This window comes from Lipophrys pholis (assembly GCF_963383615.2).
Source record: "Lipophrys pholis genome assembly, chromosome: 9".
Classification (NCBI taxonomy): domain Eukaryota; kingdom Metazoa; phylum Chordata; class Actinopteri; order Blenniiformes; family Blenniidae; genus Lipophrys; species Lipophrys pholis.
In genome coordinates this window covers 4,329,576-4,346,587 of record NC_137639.1, presented here as the reverse complement: position 1 = coordinate 4,346,587, position 17,012 = coordinate 4,329,576, and the positions used below count along the sequence as shown (strand labels likewise).

The following is a 17,012-nucleotide window of genomic DNA, read 5'->3' as shown; positions in this document are numbered from 1 at the left end:
TACGGGTCGTACCACTACGGGTCGTACCACTACGTGGCCGCCATATTTGTTTACAACTGGATGAGCAGGAGGGAGGGGGAGAGATATGCACGCGCAGTAACAGGCTCTGTAGCCTCCATCAGTCTCTGCAGGAGGGATTATGCACCATGAAAGAATCTTTCCACCTTGGGAGCCGATATAAAAACTTTGCGCATACAATGCATCCGTAAACTGGTGCCGTGTAAAAGGACCCGACAAAAGTGAAGAAAGTTTTGCAGATACACTTTTATTCGTTGTCGTGTAAACGGGGCCTCGGATAAAACGTTCACAGAGTTTATTAGAAAGCCAGGCGTACAAAACCAGATGGGCGATCCAGAAGTAGTAGTCATAAATCAGGCAGGAGTCCAAAAACACAGACAGGTAAACACAAGGAAAAGGCTGGAGTCACAAGATCAGCTGCAAATGACGATTGAGCACTGAGACAAGGGGAAAAGAGTAAATACACAGGGGGAGCAAGGGCACAGGTGACACAAATCAAACAGTAATCAGACGCACACAAAGGGAGAATGAACAGGAAAGGGATCTCAACAAAGATGCAGACAAGATGGAGACTTCAAAATAAAACAAAATAAAGCTGGAAGAGACAAGCAGGAAAGAGACACAGACTTAACAGAGACACAAGAGGAACCCTTAAGGCCAATTCATACTCCACAAGAACAAGAAGAATGTTCGGCAGTGCGGGGTCCTGCCGAACAGAATTACGTCATTTCCTTGTTCCGGCTGTGCCAACCGTCCTGGCTGAACTATGTAGGAGCCACACTGCCGAAACTTCTGCACTGCCGTGTGCTGCGCATGCGTGTTCCAGTTTGCTAATAACTGTCAGTCATATTTTAATCATATTTAGCTTGTAACATCGCTACTGTACGAGCGCCGCGGCTCGTTAAAATGTCGGAGTGCAGGCTTACGTGATGCACCTGAATGCATCACGAACAGCTGTCAGCTCCTGTAGTTAAAACCGGACCTACATGGAGCTTGGATGTCAATGCCGAATTTTCTTCTTGTTCTTATGGGTTCAAAAAGGGAGTATGCAGAGGCCATACACACATTTACAGTCAGCAGTACGAAACACACGCACACACAGACACACACACACACACACACACAAACACTAGGAGAACATGCGAATGGTTCAACCTTCAACGAGGTGGGAGTGCTTTCCACTACAGATATCTCAGTAAGCTAACCCTAATTTGACCATTAATTGTAAAGCCTTAGTTTTTTAGCATTTTGTTTTTGGAGGGTTTGTTTTTGTTCTGACAGCCCGATGTTAAAGTAACAACTGTTTTTCTGTGGTACAGTAGCATGCTATGCACTGGTGTTGTACATTATGTTAATATATGTGACTTAAAATCCAGTACATGTGACATTGGTGCAGAGGTTAGCGCTCTCACCTCACAGCGAGAAGCTTTTATTGCTCCTGACATTATCAGTCACATTTACTTATTTTAGGTCACACTCACACATGTGTTATTACACCAATGGCAAGTTAGATGGAAAGAACCTAGTTTATGGTTTGGTGTTGTGCTAAAGGACACTTTGGTACCAGAAGATGATTATATAGGCTCTTAAACCTGCAACCTTCAGACTGGAGGACGAATTCTCCCTGATTACCACCGACCGTGTAACGTTTAATGTGCAGAGCTCCAGATAACAACCCTCCACGTGTCGTCAGCATCTTCAGCTGTCGCTGCTCAGACTTTCATCACCTGAACGCCACACGCTGCTGGAGGGTTAGCCACTGCACTGATAACCAAACAGGGAGACAGAAGCACGATATAGAGCACATTCAACGTTATTGTAATATCAACAGCTGCAGTACACATATTGCAAAACACTAAGATAACCGTGATAAACGAGTTTTCTAATGGACTGGAGATTCAGAAGAAAATCCCTGCAGTGGTTTCAACCTGAACATTTACAGTATAATGTATGCATGTGAGCTGCTATCAGGAATGAAAGGTAAAACATGTTAAATCTTCTCCTGCATGCTTGTGTGTAGCAGCCCTGTTAAACAGCTGGGAGGAAGATAATCTCAGGACACTGCAGCATGAATCCACTGTTTATCTTTACTGATACTTGAACCTTGAGCCCTGAGAAAAGGTTCCACAGGTTCCTTTTTTTCACACGAGTCATTGAATTAAATCCTGCCTTGAATGTTATTGGATCAGTTGCGTTGCTCAGAGGACCGAGGCAGCTCTGCTGGATGTTATTGGATCAGTTGCGTTGCTCATAGGACCGAGGCAGCTCTGCGGGATGTTGCTGTGTTACGGTGCTGTGTTGGAGGGCTGGACTCCGAGCGTGAGGACCAGCTCTGGTGATATCAGCATCGATGACGCAACCACATCAATGAGTTATGGCACCTTTTTCACTCCTCCATCATCATCTAATGACCTCAATTTTTGAACTCGTTGGAGAAATTAAGCAAACAAGTGAAGGGAGTGTAATCCAGCACAGTGATGGAGGGGGAGTGTGAATGTGCATGCATCCATGTGTGCATCTGCCTGCAGATGGAGGCAGTACGTGGCCACGTTTCAGAGGCTATGCGAGCCACAGTCACTGGGCTTCAAATCAAACAGAGTGAAGATTGTTTATGGACTGCCAAAAGTAATTAATCTCCACTCTCAATGAAAATTAATCGGATTAAACCTTCTCGTGGCCCAGTGAATCTGTTTCCGTGTAATGTGTGAGTCTCTCGCCGCTTGCCCCGCCTGCTTCTTACCCATAATGCTGCTCCTACAGGCCAGATTCAACGCTTTCACGCCAACAATGAGCAGCACAGTGACTCCGGAGTGTAATCACATTGTCCTGCTTGTCTGAATTCTTGTCTTTCACGGTAGGGAAATGAGCTTTGGCCACTTGACCAGTATCACATTCTGACCTTTGGTAGACAAGCTGAAGCTCTGAGAGAGAGATTTGTTGATTTAAGTGTCATCTGTGCTTTTCTGGCCGCAGGTCAAACACATGTTCATATCATGATTTGACCTTTTTCTGCAGCACTCACATTGGAAGTCTGCACCCACTGCATTTGCCCTCATGCCCCTGAAGTGTACGTTGACATCCTGAAGACGTGGAATCTAGTAATTGTACTCCCTGGGTGTGTTTAATGACACTAAACGTTCCAGCTCATACTCATACTGGAGAGTTTTTACTCAGGGTGTACTCAGAAGGCTCAGTGCCAGTCCCACATGTCTAACAACCAACAGCAAGTCACAGGTCTGCTTTTACAAGTGAAAGAGAGAAACAGAAACTCAGCAGACCCTGTTCAGTTATATAGTTATATATATTAGGGATGTATCGGTATCGGGTATCAGGTCAGATACTGCAGAGTACTCATATTCATGCTCGGTAAAAGATCCGCCATACAAGCCGGCAAGTACTACGTGACATCATCCAGCAGCAACGATACACACTCACTCACTCACACACACACACACACACACACACACACACACACACACACACACACACACACACACACACACACACACACAGACTCTTGTTTCTTGTTACTTGTTTTCTACCATCATTCGTTCAACTATCAAAATCATGTTTTTCTTTTGTTGTTGCTTCTTTGTTAATTCATGTTCCTGCTTGAAAATCATTATCTCTCTCTCTTTGAGCGATCCCCCCCGGTCGTATACGTCAGCCATGCCAACTTCTAATAAAGGCAGCAACAGGATAAGACTCTTAGTCTCTTCCTGTTGCAAGAGCAAAAACTGTTCTGACACCGGAAGGTTCTCAATCACATCATATTGTTTGCCCAAGCTGCCGAACAGGACAAGGGGAAAATAAAAAATTAAAAAAAGTACACATAAGAACATCAGCGATGTCCACGGTTTGGAGATTCTTCAATATCAATGAGAATGATAAATGTACGACAGATTGTAAATTATGTTCTTACAAAAAATCAAGAGGAGGAGAAAGACGCCAGCAGAGTTATCCCAATGTCAATCATTAGTTTAAATGTTCAGTACGTAACTCTGAGCCGTGCTACATGCTACATGCTACAATAAAGAGATTCAGGCTACATGCTAAAGAGTTTCAGGCTCACACACCAGTGATGCTGCATGCTAAACATGATTAAAGTCTGACTGATACACTCATTAACAGCGACTTCAGTTCCTCAGTCTACAGTTTAAAGTAGCATAGCGCAGTTGATGGATGCTACGCACTGCGCTACCGATACTGTAGACAGTGAGGCTGGAGGAGGAGACGTAGTGTCGACACAGAGGCTGCGTAGAGGCGGTTCGCGGCAGTGCATAGCCTTCAAATATCGTGTGCGTATGGCACTTAATAAGTACTCTTATCAGTACATGGTATTGGCAAGTAGCTATTTAGCAAGTAGCTAAAAGTTAGTGGTATCGGTGCATCTTTAATATATATATATATATATATATATATATATATATATATATATATATATTTAGCAGTGCTAACTTCCCCAACCACAGAACTCAAACCTCTTTCAAACAACTGAGAGCAGCTCACTACAGGCTTCACATCATGAGTTTTCATAGTCAAGCTCTTTTTTTTTTATCAAACATACACACCATAGCTTTAATGAGAATAACATTTGAATGCTTTTTTTTATGTAATTCTTCCAGAATTTATACTTTAAATATCTTAGTTTGACTGGAAAGGACCACGGGTGTTTTCACATTGCTATCACCCTTCCATTCACACCCATCCTCTCTAGCTTTCAGTCTTTCTTGTAAAGATCTGGGTGAATGTTCAATTAGTGAACATGAACTGTTTCCATTTTAAAACACCCTGAAATGTAGTGATTTGAAATCCAAACCTGATCTCTCCAACCTTCTTGGTGCATTAACTCTGTTTTGCAATGTGAATAACCTTTGATTGTATTTCCTCAAACTTTGGCACAAGAAGGATTTGTATGCCCAGAGAGCAAAGTGTGGTTCATGTTGGTATGATTGGATGAAGGTTGGTTTCACTGATCATTGAAATACTTTTTGATGTGTTTGTACGTCATATTTTATGAACGGAGCTCACGATCAACCAAATCCCCATAATAATCTGATACTGACCTCCTCACTTTTTAACTGTCTGCTGTTTTATATATTACATGACCACATACAGTATCATCCACCAGGGAGAGTCATGCAAAAAAATAAACCCACCACACATTGACTTGTCTCTCTCTGGGGTCTCGGGACCATCTGTTGAACAACGTCTGTTTTCCTGCTTTGGGTCAGGTTGTTTTTCAGCCTACAAAAAACATTTGCTTGTGTCTGCTGTGTGGGACTCTGATTGGCCCACACAAACCATCTGCACAATGAACCTGCTCCTGAACCCAGAAAGGAACATATTGAACGTCTATACAGAAGATTTTATGATAACTATTGGCTGTGGTTGAGGAAAGGTCAAATAGATGATGTTTTGCAGGATTTTTGACACAAAGGGTAATAAAGGTGACATTTGGAGCAGGATGTGGTGAGAGGACGAATTGTAGTGTAATAATTCAACTGTTCAAGTCCGCTGGAGACACAAAAGTCAATTGTCATTTTCAATAATAGTAACATGACACTCCGTAGCTTCGTGTTGGACCTGAATCTTTATCCTGAGTCATAATGTTTGTTTAACAGAATCATATAGTAAAGAAACTCCCTTCTTGATATGTCTTGAAGCTCGGCTGATGAAACGTCATCAAGAAGACACATTTAACTAAAGCTAAACATTCCACATGCAAGTACCTGTACACAGTATGTCCAGCTCAGAGTAATATTAATTTCTTCAGTTACCTTATTTATGTTGTTTAGTATGATGTTATTACTTTATTATTGTCTTGGTGCAGAATAGCTTAGGTGATATGAAAAGTGCATGCAGGTCCAGTGAAGTTGATAAGTTGCATTCTAAGGACCAATCTTTACTTTTAGTAGTTCCACAGATTGTTTTATTTTATTCCCATCATTTGTGCTAAATGCTGAATGGTTGTTTATCTTGAGCTCTGCAGACATTTTAAGTTCTGCGTCTTTATTATTAATCCTTTGACTGAGTCTGGATTGTCTGACTTTGATAATCTATAAATATGACAATCAGAACTTGACTGCTGGTTTTAGACTTCAGATTCTGTCTCCAGGAGGTAATACTGCAGCTCCGCATACATACATCACTGTCGCTTTGATAAGACAGAAGCACTCCTTCATCACTGTTAAAAACAACTGCAGTTTGCACTGAGCGGGCTTGGAGAAAACTTGTGACGAGACTAATGGAGCTGTCTGCAGAAATCTCTCAGTAGATGCATTCAGGTACTGACTATTTAAGGAGGGAGGAATAAAATGCCTTGTGGTTTCATTGTGGATGTTTCTTTCTGCCCAGGTGACACATCATCAGACACAATGTCCTACGGGTCCATCGATGGGGACTCCTTCAGAAGCCGGAACCCGTTTGGAGGTCCGACGCGGCAGGGCTACCAGCCAGTAGGTATGAACAACACCTTCTTTGTTTGTGAAATGTTCTTTACTGCTGTTCCCCCATTTAGCCAGCAGGGGGACGGAACCCCTGGTCAAGCACTGAGAGTATTGACACTTTCATTATTGCCGCTGCTGCCACTAAATTATCCAGAGTTTCACAAGGTTTTAATACAATATGGCTTTTAACGCGTGGACACTTTTATTAGATTAGTTTAGATCAGAGTTTATTAATCCCACATGGGGAAGTGCAGTTATCACAGCAGCTCATCACAGCACACATAGTTAAAGACAGTTAGAATAGTGGCGCAAAAGAGAATAGCCTATGTATATATAAGTAGATAAATATATATGTATATATACACATAGAAGTACTAGAGACCCAGATGGGTAAAATACACACAGTAGCAGTAATATTAGTGAGGAGTGAGCAGTGATAGGATGGTGGTGTTTACAGAAATTCGGTTTCTGCTGTTGAACAGATTAACAGCAGCAGGTATGAATGTCTTGTGGTAGCAGTGTCTTGGAGCTGGTTAATGCTGACGCGGTGGTGCTGGTTAATGCTCTCACAGTGTCTTGGAGCTGGTTAATGCTGATGCAATGGTGCTGATTAATGCTCCCACAGGGCTGGTTAATGCTCCTACAGTGGTGCTGGTTAATGCTGGTGCAGTGGTGCTTGTTAAGGCTCCTACAAGAGAGTGCGTCCTGGAAAGTCAGCCAGATGGTATAACACCGAGGCTCCTGAAGGACTGTGCTGCAGAGCTGGCCATGCCTCTGCACACGCTCTTCAACTGGAGTCCCCGAACAATGCAGGTGCCGAGCCGGTGGAAGACATCCTGAATTGTGCCGGTGCCAAAGGGTGGGAGGCCGTCTGGGGTCAAAGATTACAGACCAGTGGCCCTGACGTCTGTGATCATGAAAACCCTTGAACGGCTCCTCCTACGGCTCCTGGGGCCACAACTGCAGCAGGCACTGGACCCATTACAATTTGCCTATTGGGAGAACATGGGTTTCGAGGACGCCATCCTGTATATGCTCCATCAGGTCCACTCCTTTCTCTATGGCTCTGGAGGGTGTGTGAGGCTAAAGTTTTATTATTTCTCCAGTGCTTTCAATACCATACGGCCTCTGATCCTCAGACGCAAACTGGAGAATCTGGGCATGGAGCCTGCTTTCACGGAGTTGATCACTGATTACCTGACGGAGCGTTCACAGTATGTCAGACTGGGGGACGCGAACATGGGAGCCCCCCAAGGGACTATGTTATCCCTTTTTCTCTTCACTCTGTACACATCAGACTGCAGATACAGATCACCATCATGACGTATACAGAAGTATTCCGACGACACTTCTGTGGTGGCTTGTGTGAAGGGAGGGCATGATGGGGAGGACAGGAGGGTCATCTCTGACTTTACCAACTGGAGCAAGGACAATGGACTCATACTCAATGTGTCAAAAACCAAGGAGATGATAGTGGACTTTTGGAGACGGAGAACACATCATCTTCGCGTGATGATTGAGGATGTGGGCATTGAGAGAGTCCAGAGTTATAAATATCTGGGAGTTCATCTGGACCATAAACTGGACTGGCCGGTGCATGCAAATGCAGTGTACAAGAAAGGACAGAGCAGACTTTTCTTCCTCAGGAAGTTAAAATCCTTTGGAGAAGAGGATGAGGAGCACTACGAAGGCCATTCTCAAGCACCGTGGCCACCCCCTGCACAACACTGTGGTCACTCAGAGAAGCCGCCGCAGTGACCGACGCCTTTGAATGAGAGGTTCAGGAGGTTGTTTGTCCCGGCAGCCATACGACTGTATAGCAAATCTATGTAATGAAGATTTTATATCTCTATTGACAGTAGCTTTTTAACTTATTTTTTATTATTAGAATTGTTTTTTTCTTTTTAAGTCTGTACTAGTGTGAGAGTGTTTAGTTATTGAGGGCACCCTGGATGATGTTGGACATCTGAATTTCCCCAATTGGGGATGAATAAAGTATCCATCTATCTATCTATCTATCTATCTATCTATCTATCTATCTATCTATCTATCTATCTATCTATCTATCTATCTATCTATCTATCTATCTATCTATCTATCTATCTATCTGTCTATCTGTCTGTCTGTCTGTCTGTCTGTCGTGCAGCTAGTTAATGCTCCTATAGTGTGGTAGAGGGGATAAGAGGTGTTGTCCATGATGGATTCCAGCTTTGCCAGGATCCTCCTCTCACCCACACCCTTGATGGTCTGCAGACTCTGAAGGACTTCAGCCTCGCAGCAGTTGGAGTTGGCTTTGGCCCTTCATGTACAGGGTGTCTGTGATGATAACACATTTTGTTGGACGATATATTGCCCTACAAGTTGTTGCAGATAAATTATATTATTGTCAATAAAAATGGTTGAGACCCAATTTACCACAAATGTAATGGTAATATATCAAATAAATACAAATATACCCTTTCAAATGAAAAAACCTTTATTTCTTATTTTTTACCATCGTAATTGGAAAATAAAACAAACAAAAACACATTGCAACCACAAACAATTACAGAGACCCTGACGCTCTTTAAAAAAAACAAAAAATCAAATATAAATCCCCACACACCAAAAACATTGAATAATACAATAATAATAATTTAGAAAAAAAACTCAGGTGGTTATGCTTTAGCTGACCATATTTGCATTTCTTTGTTGCCACGACTTTTACACATATTGCTCAAACTGGGCTCGTCCGTGATGATGGGCTCACCTTGCTCATTCAGTTCGAAGCCGGAATGTTTCCACTCCAGGGCCGTGGCAACAGCGGCAGTTAGCTTTGCAATAATTTTTTTCTCTTAATTTCTAGTAAGGTACCTCGAACTGCTCCTCACAAGGCTCACATTCTACACTCTATATAAGCGTGCGTGCGTGCGTGCGTGCGTGCGTGCGTGCGTGCGTGCGTGCGTGCGTGCGTGCGTGCGTGCGTGCGTGGTGCGTGCGTGCGTGCTAGTGCCCCGCCTCCCTCCACAGAGACAAAGGTTCTAGATTACCAACACGATGGTTCACTCCTCTGTTCATTCCAGTATGAAACAAATGCAGAGAGTGAAGCCTCTTGCCTTCCAGTGTGTTTGTAGGCGAGTGTGTTTGTATGGTGATATATTGAGGCCGGCAAGATTGTCAAGTTCATTTCTTTTATAGTGCAAAAAATGTACTTATTGATTATCGTCCCTGGCATAGTTTTGGTGACTTTAATGTTTAAAATGGTCTTATTATGCAAAATTTACTTTCTAATGGTTTTCCAAAAGTAATATGCATCCCCATACCAGGAATGAAGACGGTCTGTCATCTCTCTCCCTGGCTTGTTTCATCTTTTATATATTGTGTCCCCCGACGAGCAAATCAGAAACCCTATTTGGTGTCATCGGGGTTTAGCCCATCCCAATCCCTCCCACAATTAAGCTCTTCTCTGGCACATGGCACCACGAGAGGAAGTACTTCCTCCTCTTCCCAAGAAGGGCATGTGTTGGAGGAGCCAGTCCAGCTCACACAGACACAGCAGATTCTGAATGCAGCTCCTATGATCCAATATTCAAAATGGAGGAAAATCTGAGAAAAACTGAATTTGGAGCAATAAACTTTAAGTACAACATTTTTGGACCAACAAGACCATGTGAAAGTGTTGAAAACCTGGATAATATGACCCCTTTCAGTAAACATCCAGTCATTTGTCGGAGTCCACTGTCTCTTTGTCCAAACCCTGGATGTTCACCGGTTTGTGTGTCGGCACCTTCCTGCAGAAGTCTATCACCATCTTCTTCCTCCTACTGGCTTTGATCAGAAGATGGTTCTGACCACAGCAGTTGATGATGTTAGTGATGACCTCCTTGTACTCCAGATCGCCCCCCCCCGATACACAGAAGACAATGGCTGTGTCATCAGAGATCTTCTGGAGGTGGAAGCTGTCCGTAGTTGAAGGTGTAGATGGAGAGGAGGAAGGGCGAGAGCACAGTGCCCAGAGGAACTCCTGTACTGCAGACTACCACATCAGAGACACAGCCGTGAAGCCTCACATACTCCGGTCTGTTGCTGAGGTGGTCCATGGTCCATGCAGTCAATGACATCCTGAGTTCTCCAGGTGAGACAGGGACCAGTTACAGCAGGTGGATGAGAGCAATCGCTACAGCAATCCCTGCTCTGTAGGCGAACTGCAGGGGGTCTGTCTGACAGTGATGAACTCTGAGTTCTGGTCCACACTTTAAAGCTGAAATCATTGAGATGATGTTGCTTCTCAGTAAACACAACATGCACTCTAAGAAACGAGCCAGCAGACCTTCAGATTTAAGAATGGCCACATGTTCATGTCAACACATCCTTGAGAGATATTTGTACAGATCCAAACAGGTCATCACATGCTTGAGCGACTACTGCTTCATGCACATGACAGATGGAATTTGTTGTTCTCAATCCCCAGAGCGCACATCTTTTTGGGTGACCTGCTCTAACAAAAGCAGTGAGACGAGGAGTGATTGACAGGAAGAGGAGAAAAGGCTTTTTCTGGCTCATATATAACACAGATTTAAGGCATGTATAATGAAACTGCTCTCATCGCAGCTCAAACACGGTGCCAGTTGGTGAAAATAATCCTCTCTTTGCCTCTGTCTCACAATGAAGTGAAATTGTTTTCTTTGGTAAAGGGAAGAAGACGCACTCATGTCACCATGTGAAAAAAAATAAAATAAAAAATCTTTAGAGAAACTTTGATTATTGCCCAACATTTCATCCTCACTCCCATCACCAAGCACATCCAGCACAGGATTTACAAAAAATATGGTCACTCAAATTGAATGATTGGAATTGACATCAGGGCATTGCATTTTCTTTATCTTGACAAAAACAGTAATTCAATCATTTTGGTTATTTTCCATTGGTTTCAGGTTCAAATGTGCTTCAAATGACCTGTGAAAACAATCATTCATAGAGCTGTTGAAAATGTGTTTTGGACACAAACGACAGACATGAGGGCTGAATGAGAGCCGTGGGCAAATTGTTGCCTGTCTCAACTTTAACAATGACAATTTCCCAACCTCAATGAGTTAAAATTCTACAGCTGCATTTGCATGCAGTAAACAAGTGAACTCAGCACACTACACACACACTCACTGTGAAGCAACTTTGATAAACTGTGGATCCTGATTAAAGGCATTTATTCAAGTGAATAACACGAATATCTATATTACACAAACTAGTCAAACTACGTGACTGGGAGATGACTGTTTCCTTTGAGAGATACAGATAACTGTTCATAGGTCAATAATAAATCTTGATTCATGCAGTTTTGTCGCAGACATTATTAACTGAGTGAGTTCCTGCTGACGTGTGGATCAGCGGTAACTGGCTGTTTCCTGAAGGTCCCCGGTTTAAATCTGTTTGTTGATGGGATCATTTTGTTTGAGGTTTGCATGTTCTTCCTGTTTTTCCTTGTTTCTCCAGTTTCTCCCTCCCAGTGTCAGGTTGATGTAGGACTAAATCTTCCACCTGGATTGACCCCAGCAGTCCGATACACCACTTTAATTTCAACCTAACCTGCTTCACACTGCACTGTACCGATGATCAGACACACAAATCAACCCAATCACTGACAGCTTCTGACAGCTCATTTCACAAGAAGCCGGCTAATATTGAAGAACATTTGTGAGTGTGGATTGTCAACAAGAGATATGATCCAGATGCAAAAAAGAAACTTGAAATCTTTTCTAGTCACAGAAAATTTTTGACAGCAACAAATTATTATTGTGGCTTGCCAACATGGTGCCTCTCGCAGAAGAGATTTCATAGACTCCCATATTCCTATTATAAAGCAGGTAATCAGAGTCAGGTGCCTCAATCATTCCAGCACATTTGTTATTCATACAAAAATGAATAATTCAAGCAATCACGGCATCATGCACATGTGTAAAAAAGACACATTCACATTTGCACAATAAGGTTGCACAAGGATGTAGTTTGTGAATTACAATGATAGTTTTTTTTGTTTCTCCATATATTTACATTCATGTTTGAATTTCCACATTCAGAAGTGTTTACCCATCAGTCCTGTGATGTTTCTGTTCAGTGTGTGGGAACTGAAAACCTCGTCACACACTCACATCGGAACGAGACATGTCGTCCGTATGGGGAGGACACCCGGGGGGCCAGAATGAGAGGAGGGGGACGCAGAGTCTCTTTTGCAGGGGTTACATGTTTTTATCGGGGTTAAGCAGTGCAAAAAAGCTGCTTCATTGGATTTGATCCTCTCAGTGCTTTCATTAGCTTCATAAGGAGGAGGTAGGAGCAAGACTGAACCCCCGAGGCAAAGCCCGTCCCCTGCCAAACCGTGTGCGTGCGTGCGTGCGTGCGTGCGTGCGTGCGTGCGTGCGTGCGTGCGTGCGTGCGTGCGTGCGTGCGTGCGTGCGTGCGTGCGTGTGTGCGTGCGTGCGGAGAGAGAGAGACCGACAGATGGAGATGAATAGATGGTGAGGAGGGGGTAATAATGAAATGACAGATATGAGACAGAAAGTAAATATCCTCACAGATAAACGCAGGATGGCTGCATCATGGGAATATGTCCAAAATAAGTAACACCAACAACTCCCATATACATTATTTGCTTCATCTGGAACTAGTGATTTTGTGATATTTAACAAACTAACGTCAGTTTGCTAAAACACACAAACGTTTCAGCCAAAATATCGTGATCAGCTGTCGGAGGACGTGTTGTTGTTGTTATCATCTTTCATTCAGCAGCTTTCAGTTCACAAACATTTACTTCATCCAACTGAACTCTGACAAACACAAATGGTGCTAAATTCTTTTCTGTCTGTTCGGTGATTAATCAAAGTTCTAAATTAACAGTTTTGTGTATCTTTTTTTGACTCATCTGATCCTTTTTGTTCAGTTTCCCATCTTGATAAAGGCGTTGCCCTGAGGAACTCAGTTTTAGGTGTGTAACAGAAATAACTCTGTGTCATTTTGAGCTTTATTACAGCTGCGCAAACTAACCATATAAATGGTAGCACCAAGGTGACCCGGCAGCACCAAGGTGACCCAACAGCACCAAGGTGATCTGATGCCATCAAGGTGACCCGGCAGCACCAAGGTGACCCAACAGCATCAAGGTGACCCGGCAGCACCAAGATGATCCGGCAGCACCAAGGTGACCCTACAGCACCAAGGTGACCTGATGCCACCAAGGTGACCCTACAGCACCAAGGTGACCCGGCAGCACCAAGGTGACCCTACAGCACCAAGGTGACCCGGCATCACATTTCCCAGAGTCAGCTCAGTCAGCTCACCTTCTTACTGTACCACATCATGGTGCCGTATGCTCATACTCACTTCATCATCCATCGCTCGACCAGGTAACCTTCATCGCCTCGTGGTCCAGTGCTAGTGTTCATGTATCACTGTTGGTGCTCTCAGTCTTGTTGGACTGAAGTCAGCAGTCTGACTGCTCTGTGACTATGTAGCCTCTTACACACTGAACTCTGATGCTCTGTTGATTCTAATAGATTGGACCATATGGGTCAGCTGTCTCCTACATCCGTCAAGCTTTGGCCCCCCATGACCCTGTGGCCAGTTTACTGCTTTTCAACCAATGTATCACTTTTAAAAATATACATATGATGGCCGCTTACAGGAAACAACCCACATGAGCTGCAGTTTATTTACCTAGTCATTGTCAGACTCGCTCCAATCCTTACACCATTCCTTTTTAAAACATCAGCTTTGAAGACAAGACGTTCACTTTCTGCCACAACAGGAGTTATGAGGAAGAGATAATCACCGTGACTCACTTCAGCTGTCAGTGTTCATACTGTTATGACTGATCATTGTTAATGCATTTTTATAACAGTCTGATGTTTTTCATTACTTTCGTTTCATTAACCACGTTACTGAAACGAGGTTAACCACATACTGTACCTTCATGCTTTGCTGATAATTATCATACGCAAATAGAAAAATATCTCTGAGCTAAATCTTTACTCTGTGCTTACTGCTTACTCATATGCATGCACAAATAACAGCTGGTCTTATCTGAGATGACATCAGAAAACCTGTAATGAAATCAGACAGCTTTTCTTGATGCTATACTATCTGCTTTCAAATTGATGTGGAACGTGCAAACAATGGATCTTCATATAATACGTCTGGTGCTGGAGCAGAGCAGCTGATGAAACGTAGTGACTATTTTGTTGTTTCACACTGAAACTCTTTAATCTCAACCTGTGCTGAGGGGTGCAGGGTGAGTGTGAACATGTTGAGTACATAGTGAGCAGGGTCAGACACCTTGTTTATCACTGGGGTTCGTCGTGGATCCAACTGTGATCAGAAGCTGTGTGAACAGCAGACCTGTTGCTCGTGCTCACAATGCATGAACAAAAAACATGGCCACTACCAAGAAGGCAGCAGTTTGTGGTAAAAAATTCAGCAGAAATGGCACTATTTGATCCAGTGGATGTTTGTCAAGTTTAAAAATTCAGAAATGCTTCCTTTTACTTTACTACAGTGACATGAAATCATTTGAAAGACCAAATGCATACACTGCATGGAATTGGTCATGGGCTAAGCTTACTAACAGCATGTGTGAACGTTTACTGTGGACATAGTTTTGGATATCTTCCCACCTTCAACATGTCAGACTATTCAAAACATGAAATACAACCATGAAATCCCTCAAAGTGAAAAACAATGTGGCACAGAAATTAGTGATGTTATGTAGTTGAGGCTTGAACACAGAGGAAAGGGAGGGAGAAGATACTCATAGATAGATGGATGGATGGATGGACGGACAGACAGACACTTTATACATCCCCATGGGGAATTCACAGGTTCAGCAGCATCAGTACACGGCAGAATGGCGTTGCACTAGGTAATATAGGACTAACAAGAATTAAAAAGAGAATATATAGAATTTGGTCAAGTGTCACTAGTTGCCCGTTCACCAAATCTATGATGATTTCACCGGTTTTAACCAGTTTTACCTGTTTTCATATTCTGTCTTAGATGAGCTGAAGCTTGGAGTGTGTGCTACACACACGCTGACTTGCACCCACCCATGGTGACTGATTTTCTTCCAGCAGCTTTTTTTGTGGATCTGACCTTCAGGTGTTAGTAACATCCCACCCAGCAAAAAATGGTTCAAAAGATGTTGAAAAGACGCCTTTGCTTTCCATCTAAATTACGTCAAAATTTGGTGGAAGAGTGAAAGGTGAAGAGCCGTCTTTTTCAGGTTGTAAAAAAGACGTTTCCAGAAAGACGTCTCTTCATGGTTTATATAAAGTTTGATATTCAAAGGAGAAACAACGTCTTTTTCGGTTCGTTGAAAGGACGTCTGTCTCTATTCAGACATCTCTTTCTGGGAGAAAAGTGAAAAAGTGTTCCAAGATAGTTTTCATCCCTCCATCTTCTACACTACTTATCCTGCTCTGGTCGCCAGTCTATCACAGGACACACGCAGAAACCAAGCTGTGGAAATGATCTCATCATATATTCACTAAGTTGATAAGATATAATACAAGGACAGTCATCAATCTATGCTGTAGATTTTGAACTTTCACTCTAAATGAGACAATGGACTAAAAAGTGTTGGTAAAAGATTAATTTATTTACATAGTTGTTTTCATAAAATCAAAAGTTACCAAAGTGGCTCGTTTCACCACGTCAGCTTCAAAAGTTCAGTGCCTAACAAAGCAAAACCTGGTCATAACTCAGACATTGTGCAGTCTACATGCTAATGACCCACCAAACACCTGACGTGATGTACACATTGATTTTTGGACTGAATCTGGTCAGTCCATATAAATTGGATTGTTATTGGTCCGTCCAATGTGATTTGATTATAGTCCAAATATGGTAATTGAAATTGGGGTATTGGGGTGACCGTCATTGGTGGGTCCAATAACAACTTAATTTCAACAAGTATATTTGGGCTAAATTTGTCCCAAAACAACCCTATTCTTCTGCCCCAGCTCCATCACACCATCAGCCTTGTCGTGTTGTTCTTCAAGACTCAGTGCTGGTTATGGATTTTAAACACATACATGCTGCCCCTTGATACCATTGTCCGTCTACGTAGTGTCCTGCCACTGCTATGCTTATGACACACAACTATAATATTAAGGCTGACCACAAGCCCTCTGTTCTCTTTTCAATGTTAACAACACCACTTAACACGTTCTCCTGCATGTGTGGAGGAGGTTATGGTGTGCATGGAGAATAGCTTTTAAAAATGGGAGCAGAGTCATGCATCTCCCAGGAGATTGAACTCCGGTGAAGTTTCACGAAGCTGTCTTGCATTGTAAACTGGTTCATTGAGAGCTGCAGACACTGGAAAGCAAGGTGGACACAGAACACCAGAGGTTCTCCATTGATCCAAGCACATGGTGACAAGAAACACTGGCCACTTACAGCAGCAGAGTTTTAAAAATGTGGCTTGCAAAATTTGATACAGCAAGTAGTCATCCAATGAGATGTGTCCATCACCGCAAACCAGACCACCAAAGTTTAGGAATCCTCATCAGCACAACT

General features: G+C 42.9%; 1 protein-coding gene across 1 annotated transcript in view; it reads left to right on the top strand.

The window, feature by feature from the left end:
• Window positions 1–17,012, top strand: part of tsnare1 (T-SNARE Domain Containing 1) — a 230,307-nt gene that overhangs the window by 42,663 nt on the left and 170,632 nt on the right. The window contains exon 2 of the mRNA XM_080472247.1: window positions 6,376–6,480. Within this exon, the coding sequence (XP_080328373.1) occupies window positions 6,396–6,480 (85 nt within the window). The 5' untranslated portion in view covers window positions 6,376–6,395. The remainder of the gene's footprint in view (window positions 1–6,375; window positions 6,481–17,012) is intronic.